Source organism: Oryctolagus cuniculus, chromosome 9 (assembly GCF_964237555.1).
Source record: "Oryctolagus cuniculus chromosome 9, mOryCun1.1, whole genome shotgun sequence".
Taxonomy (NCBI): domain Eukaryota; kingdom Metazoa; phylum Chordata; class Mammalia; order Lagomorpha; family Leporidae; genus Oryctolagus; species Oryctolagus cuniculus.
Window position 1 is genome coordinate 85,050,307 of NC_091440.1, and position 17,202 is coordinate 85,067,508.

At 55.3% G+C, this 17,202-nt stretch overlaps 1 protein-coding gene across 5 annotated transcripts in view; it reads left to right on the forward strand.

Moving 5' to 3' along the window:
• Positions 1-15,257, forward strand: part of SLC7A1 (solute carrier family 7 member 1) — an 87,140-nt gene extending 71,883 nt beyond the window's left edge. For all 5 annotated transcript variants that reach the window (XM_070049065.1, XM_070049068.1, XM_002721425.5 and 2 more), the window contains exons 6-13: positions 2,503-2,624; positions 3,087-3,309; positions 4,657-4,796; positions 7,182-7,284; positions 8,959-9,176; positions 9,405-9,571; positions 10,013-10,121; positions 11,075-15,257. In XM_070049065.1, the coding sequence (XP_069905166.1) occupies positions 2,503-2,624; positions 3,087-3,309; positions 4,657-4,796; positions 7,182-7,284; positions 8,959-9,176; positions 9,405-9,571; positions 10,013-10,121; positions 11,075-11,178 (1,186 nt within the window). In that variant the 3' untranslated portion in view covers positions 11,179-15,257. The remainder of the gene's footprint in view (positions 1-2,502; positions 2,625-3,086; positions 3,310-4,656; positions 4,797-7,181; positions 7,285-8,958; positions 9,177-9,404; positions 9,572-10,012; positions 10,122-11,074) is intronic.
• Positions 15,258-17,202: the final 1,945 nt, after the last annotated feature.

Sequence of the window (17,202 nt, forward strand, 5' to 3'; positions counted from 1 at the left end):
TGATATCAGGAGAGAAAAAAAGCGTGACTCTATTACCGAAGCTTTTTAGAATTAAAATATTGGGTTGTCACAGTAACAACCTGGCCCATCACCCTGGCTTCCCCAACGAAGGACATCTGGAGCCAGAGGCAAGCATCTGGCCAGCCCAGGACCCCATGCTTTGGTTCCAGTTTCCCAGGAAACAAAGCCAAAGAGGCCCTCCTGTGATGTCTCAGTCACCAAACTAGCAGTCCCAACTCTCTGGCCCTCTCAGGGGCCCACCTGTCTGCCATCTTGTTTTTCTGTTTATGTCTAATTGGTCAGTGCCCATTATTTTGGAGTGGAGCTAAAGCCAGCTCAGAATGTGCACTGAAGTCCCACAGTAGACTCTACAAACTTGGACGTCTTTTACTGGTTGCTTCTTACAGGGCCGGAGTGAAGTTAAGGGTGCCTCCTGTTTCTCGGTTGCCAGCTGAGACTTAATTTAACTATTTTTGTGAAAAGATTGTTTGTGCCAGCTGACAGTGTTTACTTTAGTTGGCTGTCCTCATGCTGGAGGCCGTGGTGACCATGAACTGGCCTTGAATCAGCCTCGCACACAACGTGGTGTCTGTTGCCTGGCCTGGCCTGGTGGTCATGGGTGGTGCCTTTTCACTTCCATCTGAAGACCTGCGAGGGGGCAGTTGGGGTTGGCAGGGGATCTGCCGCCTTGCTCTTTGGTTTCATTCAGCTTGCTCAGCTTCCTTCTTGGTTTCGCATCTGGAGATTTCTGTGTTCCTGACAGTGGCCACGTAGTCTGGTGTGAAATTGCGTGTCTCTCCGAAACTGGGCATTTTCCGACCAAGCCATGTACCAGAGAGGGCACTCAGCCTGTGAGGGTGGCGTTGTACTGGGTTTTATGATGCCTTCTTCCCTCCATGGCCACCTGAGAAGGCTCCCCTGAGCTGCAAGTCAGTCTGCGGAGCTCTGGGGTAGGCATGGGCTCCCACAGCCCAGCTTGTGCCCGCTGCCCTTGGCTAGCGCTGCCTTCGGCTCTTCCCACCCAGTGTGTTGGAAACAGGCAGCAGACATGTAGGAGTGAGGCGTTGGTGCCATGTGCAGGAAATTCTTTTGGATGATGTCTTGAGTTTGGGGTTCCAAGAAGGAAACCCCAAAACGGCTTTGGCTTCAGCAAGTTCAAAATGCAGCTCTCTTCAGTGAACAATCCGGCCGTGGTCAGCCGAGCACACCCCTTCTCTGGGCTGGGAGTGCAGCCCTTGCATCTTGTGGCTTTGCCCACAGCCCAGCCCTGGGCCCACAGTGGCCACTGTAACTAGCTGGATGGGAAGGGGGAAAGCAGAAGAGCACCTTCTCATTCCCTCCATCCCCAGACACTTCTCCAGAGCTGCCCATGCTGAATGTGCACCAGTCTGCTTAGCAGAATGTAGACAAATGGCTGTGCACCCCAGCTAGAAGCCTTGAGCCTGGCCGTTAAGATGCTGATTAAGATGCCTGCAGCCCACACAGAGTACCTGGGTTTGATACCCAGCTCTAGCTCCTGCCTCCAGCTTCCTGCTAATGCTCATCTCAAGAGGCAGTAGTCATGGCTCGAGTAGTAGGGCCCCTGCCTCTCTGGTGGGAAGCTTTGATTGAGTTTTCTTGGCTTCTGGTTTTGGCCCTAGGACCCAGAGCCATTGCAGCTATTTGAGGAATGAACCAGTGGATGGGAACTCTCTGTATCTGTGTCTCCTGCTTTCTCTGTCTCCCTACCTCTCAAACTGAAAAATAAAGAAGGTGCAGGAGGCCTCAGGTGACTTGTGACAGACGGAGGCTGCACGCCTCACATGTGACAGATGGCAGAGGCCAAGGAAGCCACCCACACCGACTGCACTGGGCACCCCCACCAACGGAGCACGTGGGGATATAGCCAGGGCCTCCCAGAGCAGGCACCAGGGGCTTGGAATGTTTCCGAGCTCTGTGAGGTGTGCATGTTTATGTCCCATCCATTACTGCAGCACCCAGGTGCTGGGCCCCGCCCATGTGGCCCCCCAGCGGGCAGAAGCTGCACTGCCCAGCACCCCTGGCTCTGTGCCCCATGTGTGCTGAGGAGCACTGGTTGTTGGTGACTAAAACAATCCACTCTTTCTTTATCAGCTCTAGTATCTCCAGAAAGGTTTGTTTGGACTTGAGGTACTGGTGAATATGGGACCTGGGTCAGGGCAGCCTGGCAGGTGGCTCCATGTCCTCAAAGCACGAGTTCTTACTCGGGGCCCAGCTGCAGCAGTCACTTTCTCACCCATTTCCTCTTGAACCCCCGTCCCTCACTGTTCCTGCCTCTCCCCACCAGAGCCCCTTAATGGAGATGAGGCTTTGGAACCCTTGGGACTCTGGGCTACACCAAACAGGAGGGGGAGTGCCATGGCCCCAGGATGGTGGCCTGAGGGTCTGCAGCCTGGGCCTGGCAGGGACGTGAGGGTGGGGTGAGCACTGCTCTCTGACCACACAGCAGGTGTCATGACCTGTGATTCTGGCTCTTTTTCCTAGTGACACGAAGGAAGGGAAGCCCGGTGTTGGTGGCTTCATGCCTTTTGGCTTCTCTGGCGTCCTGTCGGGGGCGGCGACCTGCTTCTACGCCTTCGTGGGCTTTGACTGCATTGCCACCACAGGTACGCCTTCTGCTCCTCACACAAATGTTTGCCTTCCCGTGGGCATGGCCGTCTGTAGCTTCCCGCCCCACCTCCCTCACCACCCCCACCTTCCTCATTGCCCTGAGTGGCAGCACCTGCATGAACCCTACGAACAGTTCCGTTCTCCTGTCAGAATGGGGTCATGACAGCCTGATTTTGTGTCTGCTCATCGACCAGGAGCAATGAGGCCACCACAGACGTTGTCATCCTGGCCTGTGGAATCGGCAGGGTACCCTCTGGCAGGTCTCCTCCTTGGCTGAACCATGACAAGGAGATGGAGTGTGTCCTCCTGGGGCTGCGGGCTGGCTGGTCTGTGTCACCGAGGAAGCCTGGAAGACTCCGGTTCCTGCAGGGCCGAGCGTTGTGGGGTAGTCACTTGTGGGTGCCGCGGTCGCATGGGTGTGGGCTGTGTCTCCTGAGGCTGACCCTGGCTGCTTCCAGGTGAAGAGGTCAAGAACCCCCAGAAGGCCATCCCCATGGGCATTGTCTTGTCGCTGCTGATTTGCTTCATCGCCTACTTCGGGGTGTCTGCGGCCCTCACACTCATGATGCCTTACATGTGCCTGGACAAGGACAGCCCCCTGCCCGACGCCTTCAAGCACGTGGGCTGGGAAGGCGCTAAGTATGCAGTGGCCGTGGGCTCCCTTTGTGCACTGTCTGCCAGGTGAGAGACGCCCTCCACGCCGCTCCTTCCGAGAAGGGTGAGGCAGTGTGTGTTTCCCCACTTGTCTTTGCTGTAGATCATCCCCAGAGACATCTGTGTGGTAGATAACAGCTGTCACACCTCCCCATAGGGGGACACATTCCAAGGACTCCCAGTGGAGGCCTGAAACTGCAGATCACACGGAATCCTAGGTGTACCTACCTGATCATAACCTGTGACAAAGTGTACTTCATAAATTAGGCACAACAAGAGAGCAACAACACTAGCTAACAGGAAAGTAGAATAATTAGAACAATATACTATAATAAAAATTATTTAGAACTCATGAATTGTTTACTTCTGGAACTGTCCGTGTTTTGATTTTTGGCCTCTTAGTAGCAGGGCCTTGGAAAGTGAAACCTTGGCTAGGAAGAGCCTACCATACTTCTATTCATGAAGAGCTTGAGGCCCATGTTTCGCCATGGTCTGCTTAGTGAGGGACTGGCTTACTGGCCCAGGCTTTGATCACTGGACCAAAGTCCTCTTTGAGCACCATTTTTTGGCTCTTAGTTTGGCTGTAAAGTAGGGGCTACTTTGGAAAGGGGAATGAGTGCCTTTTAATGAGAAACATTTTGCCCCTGGTGTTTCCTACTAACCTCTGTAAACAGGAACTGTTGCTAAATAATTGATGAAGCATGGAAAATTTCCTTGTGAAGGCAGCAATGCATTTATTTTCTGTCTGATTCAGCCAGCAGTGGTTACAGGGATGCATACAAAATTTCCCTTGCATACAGCTTTAAAAAAAAAAAAGTCTTACTTTTTTGAAAGTCAGAGTGACATGACAGAGAGAGAGGGAGAGACAGAGGAGAGAAAGGTCTTTCATCTGCTGGTTCGTTCCCTAGGTGGCTGCAGGAGCCTGGCACTCCATCTGGGTCTCCCATGAGGGTGCCAGGGACCCAAGCACCTGATCCATCGTGCACTGCTTTCCCAGATGCATTAGTAGGAGCTAGATCAACGTGGAGCAGCCAGGATGTGAACCCTCACTCAGTATAGGTTGCTACAGTTACAAGTGGTAGCTCAACCTACGGCACCACAACGGCAGCTCCTGCGTACAGATTTTGGCTGGATCTCATGCTAGTCCATGTTAGATGGTCCCCATTCTTGGCCTAAACCCATAGGTATGGTCTGTACTTCCACTGGAGTTCATACAGTAAATGCTAGCACAGACCGTGGGCTTCTTCGTGCAGCATGGAGGGATGGTAGTCCCTGCTGAGGAATTCTGGTGCCTCCCCGCAATGTCCTAGGTGGTGCCTTTAACTCCTGACCAGCAGCCCCCACTCATGCATTTTTCCTCTTCCCCTCTCCTAGTCTATTAGGTTCCATGTTCCCCATGCCCCGTGTTATCTATGCCATGGCCGAAGATGGACTGCTGTTCAGATTTCTGGCCAAAGTCAACGATAGGACCAAAACGCCAATAATCGCCACATTGACCTCGGGCGCCATTGCAGGTAGGTACTGGAGCTCATTTCACAGCACTGCTGTTGGCACAGTTGAGTGAGCACTGCCTGGTGAGACGGCGTGAATCGCACTGGTCCGTGTGATGCTTGAGCTCGTCTTCCGAGTGCCTGCTTTTTACTCTTGGAACCTGCCTTGTGCAAAGACAACTGCCCTTTCGAACAAAAGGCAGAGGCCGGTTTTATGGAGGCTGTGATGGGATTCTCGAAGAGTCTGATCTCTTTGTTATCCTTTCAGTGCACAGAGCTTAGGAGTGCCACTGACCCCTCAGAGCCATCCGCCTCTCCCCTTCCCTGAACGTTTCCTGAGGAGACTCTGGTGGGCTGACCTTGTTGCCTGGTACAAGCACAAGCCCAGAAAGACCTGGAAATTCAGTGTCGTGTGTCTTAGGTCAGCAATTCTCTGGAAAACAAGTGCCCCTCTCTCTCTCACTCTCTCACTCTCTCTCTCTCTTCCTTTAAAGATTTATTTATTTATTTGAAAGAGTTACAGAGAAAGAGGGAGAGACAGAGAGAGGACTCCCCAACTGGCTGCAATGGCTAGACTGGGCCAGGCTAAAGCCAGGAGCCAGGAGCTTATTCCAGGTCTCCCACATGGGTGCAGGGGCCCAGGCACCTGGGCCATCTTCCACTGCTTTCCCAGGCCAACAGCAGAGAGCTGGATCAGAAGTGGAGCAGCCAGTTGAGCTGGCACCACAGGCTGTAGCTTTACCCACTACACCACAGCGCCAGCCCCAGCAAGTGCCCCTTAAAGTCAGAGTTTTATAGGATGCCATATTGCCTGTACCCATGGTATTGCAGATGAGGCCATTTGTCCCCACCTTGTAAATAAGGATGGCAGGTCTGGGATAGGGGGTTCTTTCTGACAAATCAGTTTTGACAGCTTTGATGGGTGACATCAGTGGGCTCCAGACCCCTGCGAGCCCTGTGATGTTCCAGGGGTCCTGAACAAGGGTCTTGGGGAGAACCTGAAAGGCAGACTGTACTCTGCTCTCTGTCCTGTATATCTCCTCCTTTCACGGTTGCATTTTGTAGCACTTCTGTGCCACTGGACAGCAGCAGCAGTGGAGGCCCAGAGAAGGGGAGGGAGGACGCACAGCCAGGAGGGGCAGAGCTGACTCGTGATCGTGGTTTGTGTTTATGCCGAAGCAGCCGGGCTCCCTCCAGGTCCAAGCAGAGCAGTGGGTCTTCGGTTACCTTAGGTCATGTGGCAGTGGTCGCAGGTTATACCAGTGACTTGTTGACTGGCCTTTAAGTGAATGCATTACTGTTTACTATGTTTCATTAGTATTTATGCCCTCAGTAAAATATGTCTAGTTTTGTGGATTAATTTTTTAATGGGATATGTTCTTGTATTTTATTTGTCTACATTGTTTAATTTGAGAGATGGAAAAATCTCCCATCCATTAGTTCAGGATATGGTCAATATGTTTAAGGGATTCAGGAATTGGAAGTCGAGTTTTCCAGTGTTTACTCATCATTTGATCATATTAAAGACAAGCCCACGTTTCCTGCTTGTGCCAGTAAAGGGAGATCAAGACAGGCTTTTTCAAGGGACCATAAAGTAAATGCCATTCACAAACCAAGGATATATTCATTCTCTGCATTCCGTGGGAGTGGTAATTGATTTTCTAAGACCTGAGCAGGAGCACAGGCATCTGTGGTGCGTCCAGCTGGATACTGTTCTACTTTCTGAAAGGGCTTCATGGCCCTTTAGACCTGTTGTCGTCCTCAATTTAAATTTGTTTCAGTGTGGTGTTCTACTGGCGCTCCAGAGGAAAAATGATGGTTTTCTGGTTATCTGTTTCGTGTTGATGGCACATGACTTGCAAGTAGATCTCAGTGTGTTATGTTTTAAATTGGAGACTTGACGTACGTAGCCACATAAATAGACACATACTCTCATAAAAAAATGATAAAGGCTTTTCAGATACACATGCGTGTTTAATTCTTTTCAAAGGGCAGGGACATGGTGACAGGGCTGGTATCATTTGGGAGCCACTCTAAACGTTTCTCCCACGTGAAGGGATTTGACCTGTAATGAACAGCTGTGCCTTCGCTGCCGCCCTGTTTGGGTGAGGAGCCCCTGGGAGTCCTTCCAGTGTGGCTTCAGCTATGTCTAACAATTTCTCCCTGTGTGCTAGATGGATGGCTTGTTCTCTAGATGCAAATGTTAATTGTTATGACCATCTCTTAGGGGTTGTGTGTGTAATTTAATCCTGACCTGTCTTTCTTTAAGCAGTGTCTTTCCAGGGAAAGGTTGGGGGTGGGTGAGAGTAAAAGCAGTGGCCCTTGCATGCCCTGGTCCACAGGTGGGTGGTTGTGGCTGTTGGTGGTGACAGGGCCATCCACGGACCCCGATGTCTGTCTCTTCCCCAGCTGTGATGGCCTTCCTTTTCGACCTGAAGGACCTGGTGGACCTCATGTCAATTGGCACTCTGCTGGCCTACTCTCTAGTGGCAGCCTGTGTGTTGGTGTTACGGTATGTATCTATTCCAGTAAGTTTCCAGGACAGAAATGCAGGTGCACCATGATGGCCTTCTAACAGTTCCAATGGACGGCGTAGATGGTTTGACTTTTATGTTGGTGATAGCCCCCCTGGGCGCTGCTGAGGGGAGGGTGGAAGCTGGTGTCTGAGAGCCTTGATGGAGGATATGACCTTGAAACGTCAGGGGTGCCCGCCCACCCCGCTGTCTCACACATCCCTCCTCTCTCTGGCTATGGGTTAGGATAAACACAGACTCTCAGCCCCTCTGTTGGATCTGGGTCTGGATCCTGGGGTCAGAATTCTTGAAAGCTTAGGGTAGTACCTGCAACTCGCTCCAGGTTCTTGTGACGGTGGGGACTGGGGTTTGGCCCTCGTGGGTACTGGGAGAATCCATGACAGGAAAGGCTTAGGTCAGCACGATGTTTCTGTAGCTTGGGACACTGTGGCCGGAGGAGAGAACCCCATTGTGTGGCCAGAGCTGCCTGGGTTGGCATTCAGGGTCACTTGCCAGGTGCTGGCTGCTGCGGTCTTGTGTGGAGCAGGCAGCTGGGACCACAGACAGTCACAGTAGGATGGCTCTGCCGTGGCTTGTTGTGCCTTGCTGTCCTCATCTATCCCTCCTATACTTCCCTGGGCTCCTTCATGACTGGGGGCCAAGGCTCTCCTCTGGGGTGGTTGAGACAACGTTCTTCACGAGAACAGGTGCCTGTGAACCCTCTCAGCCGACCGGCAAGAGCCTTTTAATCATTCTCAGGCATTTAAACCCACAAGCTGTTGCTTCCATTTCTCAGGGACTCGGCACCTAGTTTATGAAAGGCCTGAGTGGAGCCTTTGTAGTGGCTGCATACAATCAGCTGAACAAGCTTGCAGACCCCCCTCGCCCCCGTTCCTTCCCGGGGGCTCAGTGCTAGACTGTTTCCTGAGGCCCTCTCCTGGTCCTGATTGAGTGATGCTACACGTGGGAATCTGGCTGCAAAGGGTCAAGTCTCTTTATGCTCACTCTTAAAAGAGATTGTTTGCAAAATAATGCAAAAAGTTCTTGGAAGAGATTTGCAAGATTCCAGGATTTGCACTCTGGTCATTTTGGGTGAAGAGATAAGGAAGCTCCCTTAACGCTGCACTTTCCTTGTGACATCTGGTAAACTGGAAACCCTGCTACAGGCTTGCTCCTGCACCCAGCTCTGCGGAGCCGCACGCTCCGAGGCCTTGGAGTTTTGCAATATACTGATCCAGTTAAGTCACACACACAGTGTGTCAATCCCTGAAGCCCACAGACACGTATCTAGCAGGAGCCGCATGTCAACCACTTCCTGTGTCCACCCATACTCTTAGCTCCCTTCGGTCATGATCTTGTGAGAAGTGGCCATCTTACTGTCCATGGGCCACTGCTGTTTCATAGGGGAATAGCAAGACTGTCTCAGGACACTGGGCTTCTGTGTGGTAGGCATCATGTTCCCCCAAAACAGAGACCTCAAAGGAGCAAGTGCAGGAGCCAGGTCTCTGCTGTTCTGTACCCACACTGCACCATTCTGATCGCTCCTTTCCATCTAGTGCCTGTGTGCTAGGCAGCTCAGCCCTTGAAGACTTATTAAGAACTTGAGTTGGTACATGTCCCTTTGCTTAATTAGAGCTGGTGACAGTGCTCACGCTCCATACATTTCTCCGCAGGTATCAGCCAGAGCAGCCTAATCTGGTGTACCAGATGGCCAGGACGACCGATGAGCTAGATCAAGTGGACCAGAATGAACTGGTGAGCACCAGTGACTCCCAGACAGGCTTTCTGCCAGAATCAGAGAAATTCTCTTTGAAAGCTGTGTTCTCACCCAAAACCATGGAGCCTTCCAAATTCTCCGGGCTAATCGTGAATGTGTCAGCCAGCCTCATAGGTAAGAGCATGCCCTCCCGTGTATGGGACTTGGGGCATAGGGTACGTGGGGGCAGCAGTCAGTGTCTGTCTCACTGCTGGTCTGTGGTGCCAGTCGTTCTGTCCTGATTGTAGCTGACGTCACAGAAGTGGAGCCCTGCTCTTGACACATTTTAGGACAGAACTGGGAATACCCGTGAGGACTTGGGACATGGTTGAATCACATCTGTCTGTCTCTCCTCCCTCTTAGCTGTTCTCATCATCACCGTGTGCATTGTGGCCGTGCTCGGCAAGCAGGCCCTGGCCCAAGGGTCGCTGTGGGCCATCTTTGTGCTCTCAGGCTCTGCCGTGCTGTGCACGCTGGTCACAGCCATCATCTGGAGGCAGCCTGAGAGCAAGACGAAGCTGTCGTTTAAGGTGAGCGGCTTGGCCTCCTGGGCCTGGGGGAGACCCCGGGGTGGGCCGAGGACTCGGGTCTTCCTGCTGGGGAACTTGGGTGTTCTGAGGGAGGTGCTTGCCAGCCAGCTTTGGAAAGTGTGGCGGGCACGCCTGTCCACGGGGCCATCTGGTAGGGTGGATCGCAGAGGAGACTGCAGCTTTGGGGTTTGTTTTTTTGTTTTTGCATTTTTAGATAAGTAATACAATAATCCAACCTTAGAAATAAAGTGGAAGTTGCCCTTCTAGTCCCTTCTTTAACTAGCAAGAGAGCAAAACTAGAGGAGGGCTCACTTTGGCAAGGAGTAGCATGAAACCCAATCTCCACCACTTCAGATTTGCTCCTGGCTGGAGGTGGGGGAGGGGCGGTGTCTGCTGGGGTGGGGTGGGGGCGGGGTCTGACGCTCCCCAATGTCTCTGCAGGTGCCCTTCGTGCCGCTGCTGCCTGTCCTGAGCATCTTCGTGAACGTCTATCTCATGATGCAGCTGGATCAGGGCACCTGGGTCCGCTTCGCCGTGTGGATGCTGATAGGTGGGTGTCCCTGCGACCAGCACAGCCAGTATCCTCGGCTGCTCTTGTGCCCCCCCCCCCCCAAGGCTGTGTGGGTTGTTCATCTGTCTTCCTGCTACAGGGCCGAGGGTTGATGTCAAGTCCCCCGTGTTTCAGATTTCCTAAGAAGCCATGTAGTAGTCAGCGTTTTCCTCTGAAAAAATGGAACTCATGGTAGGCAGTGAGCCCTCCCTCCCATTTACACACTTGTCGTCTTCATAGCCCTTTGTCCAAACTGTAGTTCTCTCCTCAGGCCAGAGCCTGGCATTCATCAGAGCAAGGCCGTGAGTCTGCGGTGGGCAAGGCACTGGGTAGCTCCATCCCAGCTGGGGAAGTCTGGGCTGTGGCTCCTCCCGGCCCAGCCAGTGCCTGGTCCTTGTGGGCTGTGGGCCTGGCGGGTGTCCTTGTCCCGGGCTGCCCACGGCTCCTTTGCTGACAGTGGGCGTGGGGGAGGTGCTGCTGGACAGAGGCTGTGGGGGGCTCTGGTCCTCTTGGGTGGTGCAGCCTGGTCTGCGGCCGGCTGACTGTGCCCCACCTCTGGGCCTCTGGCCCTCGGCAGGGGGCGTGGTCAGGTTCTTCCTTTCCCTGTGTCTTAAGTGCTGGTGCAGGTGCCAGGGGGTGGGCCTTGACCTTTGTGCCCTTTTAGCCTTCTTGGTCTCCCGTGGTTCATGGGGGGCATACAGGGTGACTGCTAGGTGGTCTTAGGCCTCCAGGAGATGACCCAGGGCTAAGTGGGAGGGCCTCAGGTCCTGGGAAGGGAGAGATGGGGAGGAGGGCTAGCTGCCATGTGTGCCCAGGGCACACTGCAGTGAGGCCAGCCGGGAGCCCGTGCCCGAGGCAGGATGAGGCAGCTGTTGATTGTCCAGAGGCGGGAAGTCAGGGGTAGGGACCGCGCGCCCTGCGCTCACCCTCATCCCTCTGCTCTCGGCCCGCAGGCTTCATCATCTACTTCGGCTACGGGCTGTGGCACAGCGAGGAGGCGTCCCTGGCCGCCGGCCAGGCAAGGACTCCTGAGGGCAATTTGGACCAGTGCAAGTGACGCGCAGCCCCGCCCGCTGAGGGCCACCCCCTGAGGGCCGCCACGCCCCCTGCCCTCCCCAGCGGGGCCGCGGGACCCACCCACATCCCCGGCGCCCCCAAGCGGGCAATTACTTGAACTGCAGCCTCGGCCACGGCGGTTGAGGCCGGTCACCTCCAGCAACTCCTTGGCAGGGGGGTGGCCGCCATGTCTCCTCACCCCCGCTCCAAAGCAAGCAAACAGCGCTTCTGTCGCCAGCTCTGTCCCGGGCCGCGGCGGCCAGCTTCTCTCCTCAGCTCGGGACCGCGGGCCACCCTCCCCGGGACCACGCTGGCCTGTGAACTGCGCACCCCGCGGCCGGCCACAGGCCCACGGCCCCGGCTGCTGCTCCCAGCCCGGCCCCTCCGAGCCGGACGCCCTCGGTGGGCGGCCCCTGGGATTGCAGTCAGGGGTCTGATTTGCAAAGGATGCAGGGCCTCCAGCGGCGGGGAGAGTGGGGCTGGGGGCGCCTACGCAGTGCGCACGCCAGACGCTGCCCCAGCCCCGGCGGGGCTCGCGGCTGCTGGCCTCGATCGCCGCTGGCCATGCGTGCTGAGCCTCTGGAACGGGCGACGAGGGGCGCAGCGTTGGCCTTGGGGTGGCGGCGTGTAGAAGTCTCCAGGGGACTGTCCCAGTCACCGAATCTCCTGGGGTGCCTAAGGTTCCCTGAGCAGGAGGCAGCTCAGTGACCTGGTGACCCCAGCCGTGGGCTGCGAGCCCCTGCGTGTGCGCCACGGGATTCAGTCCTGGCAGCTGCGAGTCCCTGCGTCAGGTTCCCTTGGGGCTTGGCTCAGAAAACTGGATCGCGACCGCCCGCCTGGCCGGCCACACTCCCGCCCGCTTCAAGTGCTTGAGCCTGCCCGAGGCCCCGCCGGGACCCAGGTGTCCGCGCCGGCACGCTGTGCCCCTCCCGCTCAGCCCCCGGCGGCAGCCCTGGTTGCACGCTCCTTGGGGAGCGGGCCCCGGGTGACCTCTCTGGTGCCCTCTCCGCTGCCGCGGGAAGCACCAGAGCTGCTTGCGAAGCTGTTTCCCGCTCCTTCCCTGGCTGTCCTCCCACTCGGAAAAGCCCTACACGTTGACTGCACTTGTCTCTCCGCGTGTCCCAGAGGGTTCTCGGAGAGCACTCCGAGAATGAGGGCCACAGCCCGAGGGCCGGCTCTCCCAGGGCCCAGCCCGTGGCAGGCGCTGCCGCCTCCTGGAAGCTGCCCTCTGAGCATCTCTGAATGTCCCAGAGGGAGTGGCACGAAGCTCAGAGCTTGGGTTTCCAAAGAAAGATATTTAAATTTATGTAGATTTGGTGCTGTAAAATATTTTGATAAACATTAACTTATTTTATTGGGGTTTTGGTTGTCTGTTGTCTTCTTAGGACCTAATACCTGTTTTTTTTTTCTTCTTTTTTTTTTGTGGCTGTTATTTTTCTACATAGGCAAAGAGAACTTGAGGGAAAGAGGGTGTCCAAGGACAGCTGGGGGAGGGGAGGGAAAACTTTTTTTTTCTTTTTTTCTTTCTGCCTGAGATGTCCACAGAGGATAGCACCTTGCAGATGAGACTGCGGTCAGCCACGTGTCGCATTGCACTGAGGGAAGGCGCGCTGCGTGGGTCCGCCCTCCTGATTGTCTGGGACACTGTGGGACCGGCCCAGGTGTTGCCCTGTGGCCGCCCGTTTCTGTACCGTTGTTGGGAGCGCCCCGTACACGGGGACAGGGCCGGAAGCAGTGGTGTCTGGGTGAACCCCTGCATTGTAGTTGGCTTTCTCTTAACATCCCAGGTGCCTTCCCCTGCAATGAATACACACACGGGCACAAAAAAGGGACCCATCATTTTGCGGCTCTGTTTATTATTATTATTATTATTATTAAAGATTTATTTTATTTGGAAGAGCTACAGAGAAAGAGAGAGAGAGAGAGCTGGTTCACTCCCCGAGGGCTGCAAAGGCCTGGGCTGGGCCAGGCCAAATCCAGGAGCTTCTTTTGGGTCTCTCACGTGGGTGCAGGGGCTCGGACGCTTGGGCCACCTTCTGCTGCTTGTCCCAGGTGTATGAGCAGGGAGCTGGATGGGAACTGACGCGCCCGGCTTGGCGTCTCCTAACGTCTCTGTGCCCGTGAGAATCATCCTGGGTTCACAGCCAGCCCAGGATTATCTTGCAGGGGAAATTTACAATCTGCATCAGCCGCAAGCCCACCCACCCTGGAAAGACCCATGTGCCATGAATAAGGGGCCCTCCCGTCTCGCCCCCACCGTCTGTGTGCATCCGTGACCCCTATTCGCTAAGGACCCCAGGACCTCTGCCCCAGAGCAGGGGAGCCCCGCAGAGGCGGGGTGGGCGTGGGGCCTCTGTAGGAGGGAGAGGGACAGACAGCCTGCCGCGTGGCTCGGATCATCACCCGCTTTGAGCTTGTGTTTTGTGCGACAGCAAACCCTTTCCACCAAGCCTCTGCCTTCCATCCGGCGATCATCCATGCGGTCCCGCATGCTGACTGCTGACGGGGCGGCCCCCGGCACAGCACCAGGAGGCACCAGACGGCACCTGCGGCGCGGGGGTCCTCCCGTCCTGTGCCACGCTCCCCACCTGCACGTCCGGCCTGGCGCTGGGGCAGGCAGATGGAACTCGGGTCATACATGCCATTCTCCCTATGTCTGCCACCAGCTGGTGTTGGCGGGCCCACCCAAGGCCAGGCAGGTGGAGCTTGGAGGCGGAGCCGGGAGTACTGCATTGCTGGCTGGGTTCCTGGGACAAGGATGGCCACGCCCAGGCCTGGAGGCCCTGCCCCCACCCCAGGTGCCCGGGTGCATCTGCACACATGCACCCCCTCGACACCACGAGCACTAGGGGTGGACTCTGACTGTGCCCTGGGCTGGATGGAGAGCTGTCACCAGGTGCACACTCCCGGGGGCTGCCGAGCTTCTGGAGGAGGGAATTTTTGGGGAGACGGGGTGTGACTTATGTGCATGGAATTGTCACTGAGTTCGTGCCATGTTTGTGTTGCTGCACGTCATTCAGACGGCATCTGTGTGCTGTGGTCATAAGAGCATCACACGTTCTCCCCTCCCTCCCCGCAGCAAGAGCGACATAAGCGTTTTGTCAGACTTCTGTGGACATGTTGGAGGGAACGAGTAGCGACACACTTAACTGATCAGGTAGTGCAAGATAGTACCCTCCACACATCAGCGAGGTTACGATGCCTAAAGGCTTTTGTAAGGCCAAAAAACAGTGTCAACTGCTTTTCGAGTTCCTCTCTGGAATCTGCAGCCTTTCTGTGCCTGCTGCTTCTTGGAGGCATGGTGTGTTGTCTCCAGAGGGCCCTGGCTCTGCCAAAGGGTCTCAGGGCACAGGCCTGGGTCACCCCGTGAGCGGGCAGAGCTGCAGAGACCTGGGCCGGGCGGATTTTCTCAGGGTATGAGTGTGTGCAGCAGGGACAGGAAACAGGCCAGGAGGACACTGGGACTCTGTTAATTTATTGAGATCTCTGATTTCCTGTTTTCTCCATCACAGACTTTTAAGTTTGGGACTTATTTTCCCTTTGGAGACGTTGTAATATATATTTAAGATACATTTCCTGCTTAAGTTGTGCCTTTTGGCTTCACTGGGTTTTAGGGGCACAGGGGGTCGTGCTGCTGAAGAGGGTGGGTTTATTATCAAACCTGGAGCGCTGTGGTTTCCAGCAAACTGTCTTCTACTGAATGTGGAGCCATTATTAGAGTTGTGCATTTTTATTATGTAAATTGTATGATAATTTTTGCTTGTTTGATGTTCTATTTTTCTACTAGTTTTTCTTAGAGTTTCTTAAATAATTATACTAGATTTAGATTCTGATGCTAACTGCAAACCAGGTTGGTTGCTGCTTGGGCCCCTCTGGGTTTTACTGTATTGTATTTTATTTTTTAAGGGCAAGTGCAGGTGTCGCCTCTCACCTTAAAAAAATGTGAAACTCTTCCATCTCCCCTTTCTGCTGACTACACTGTACATCCACGACTTCCCACCATGCTTTCCATGGTCAAAAGAAAAAAAAAAAAAGCGCTATCTCATGCTTCCACAAATTCTAATAAATGCTGTCTCTGCCTTCCGTGTGTATGGTGTGGTTTCGGGAATTCTGGCAATGTGGCTGTGCCCCCATGGAAAGTTCCAGATCCTGTTCTGTCCTACGGCTGATGGCCTGAAGTGCCCAGCCTTATTTTCCTGCAGTCACTGGGCGGGGAAGGGTGGGGTGTCTTATTCCAAGCACTTGAGCCTCTGTTGGGGAACCCCTAACACCTAGTTTGGGTCCCCCTCCCCCAACACCATCCTCCCTCCACCTCCCATCTTCTGTCCACCCTGGCTTGGACCTGGGACCCTAGAGAGGCTGCAAACCCCCCCTCTCTACTGTCGCCTTAGGCTTGCACTGGCTGCCCCGCACGTGTCTAGCGGAATGAGGTGGACGGGGCAGGTTGTAGCTCTCAGAACCTGACGCCGAACCCCCTTGAGAAAGGGGGCATTTCTGGCTCTGGAGGTCCAGGCGGGCAAGGCACCCTTCGTTCCCACACACAAAAGCAGGGATTCCGGGGCTATCCCGGAAGACCTGTTTGTTGCCTGCGTGATAAGCTTTAAGCTCCGTCCAGGGAGCTGGACCGAGCTGTGTCCAAGCTCCTGACTAGGGTTCTGGGCCTGGAGTCCCTTCTGAGCTCGCGGCCTCATCGGCAAGCCGACCCGAGAGCACGGGCCGTGGGACAGCACGGACGTGCAGGTGTCTGGGGTCCCCGGTAGCCGTGGGCCCCCTCTATGCGATCACGGTTACACTGCAGGGAAGCGAGAACGGGGGCCCAGCAGCCCCTGCCCTACACCGCGGGCCGGCTTTGCCAAGCAGCCGGGCCCAGGACTCCACGCGACTTCAGGCTGTTCCTGGGTCCCGCGGTGACACACTGCCATCTAGTGGCCACAGTGCGGCAGCGCAGGCGGCTTGAAAAATTGCTGCCTGGGCTTCGGCGCGCAGGCAGAGCTGTTCCAGCCTGCAGCAACTTGCCCTTCCAGTTTGGCTAGGAAATACTTGGGGCACATTATCCAGCGGCCTGCACAGGGCGTCAGTCTGCGTCAGGGAGAGCCCCAGGGAACTGCCTGGGCTTCCAATCCCATCGTCACAGCCGGGCCTTGCTCAGGCACCACCAGTCAAGTTTTACCAAATTAAGCCCGTTTGCCCTAGACACTTAAAACACAACAACAAGGCAAAGTTGTAAAATGGCCTTGGGAAAACAACAGGCAGTTAAGTCCACTAAGGAAAGCCACAGCTCCCTCGGGTGCTTTTTGGGTCATGCGGTGCCCACGTGTATGCAGCGCGCCGGGACCCCAGCTACCCACCGTGGTAGCCCGGGTGCAGAGGGGAAGCTGTGGCTCCACTGGACAGCGAGCGTGCAATGGGGCTGGCTGGGGTGCACCTGACCTGGGCACCCAAGGGGAGGGGGAGGGTGCACATGCTGGTGCCGGGAGAAACTTCCAGAAACCGTTGAGTGAGCCGCATGGGCTCGCAACTCCCTGCTGGGGCCAGGCAGGGCATTAACAGAGGTTGGGGTGCAGAAGCCCCACGGGCGCCCTTTTTTGGTTGAGATGTGTGGCAAGAGGACTGAGAGAAGCAGACGGGCGAGGGAGCCTGGAGAAGAAATCCGTGCATGGTTTTTCATAATTCACATTTTTACAAACTGCTTGAAGTCCCTCGATGCACGCGAATTTGTAATCTTTGCCCCAATCCCGTTTTCTGTGAAACTTCCGCGATCCTCTCCTATTTCCCCACCTGAACGTAACAGACTCCCCAGGTCCTTAGGTTGAATAGCCCTTGGCATTGCATGTCTGCAGCACTCATGTGGACTCTGCAGGCGCAGGACGCTTGCCTGCTGAGTGTCATGAGTGAGATGACAAGTGTCACTCCTGTCACTCACTGCTTCATGCCGCCACAGCCACACCCCCTTCAGGCAGCTCCCGGCTCCTCCCGGCCCCCTCCCATGGAGACAACACAAGTCTTCCCTGAGGGACGGCGGGCA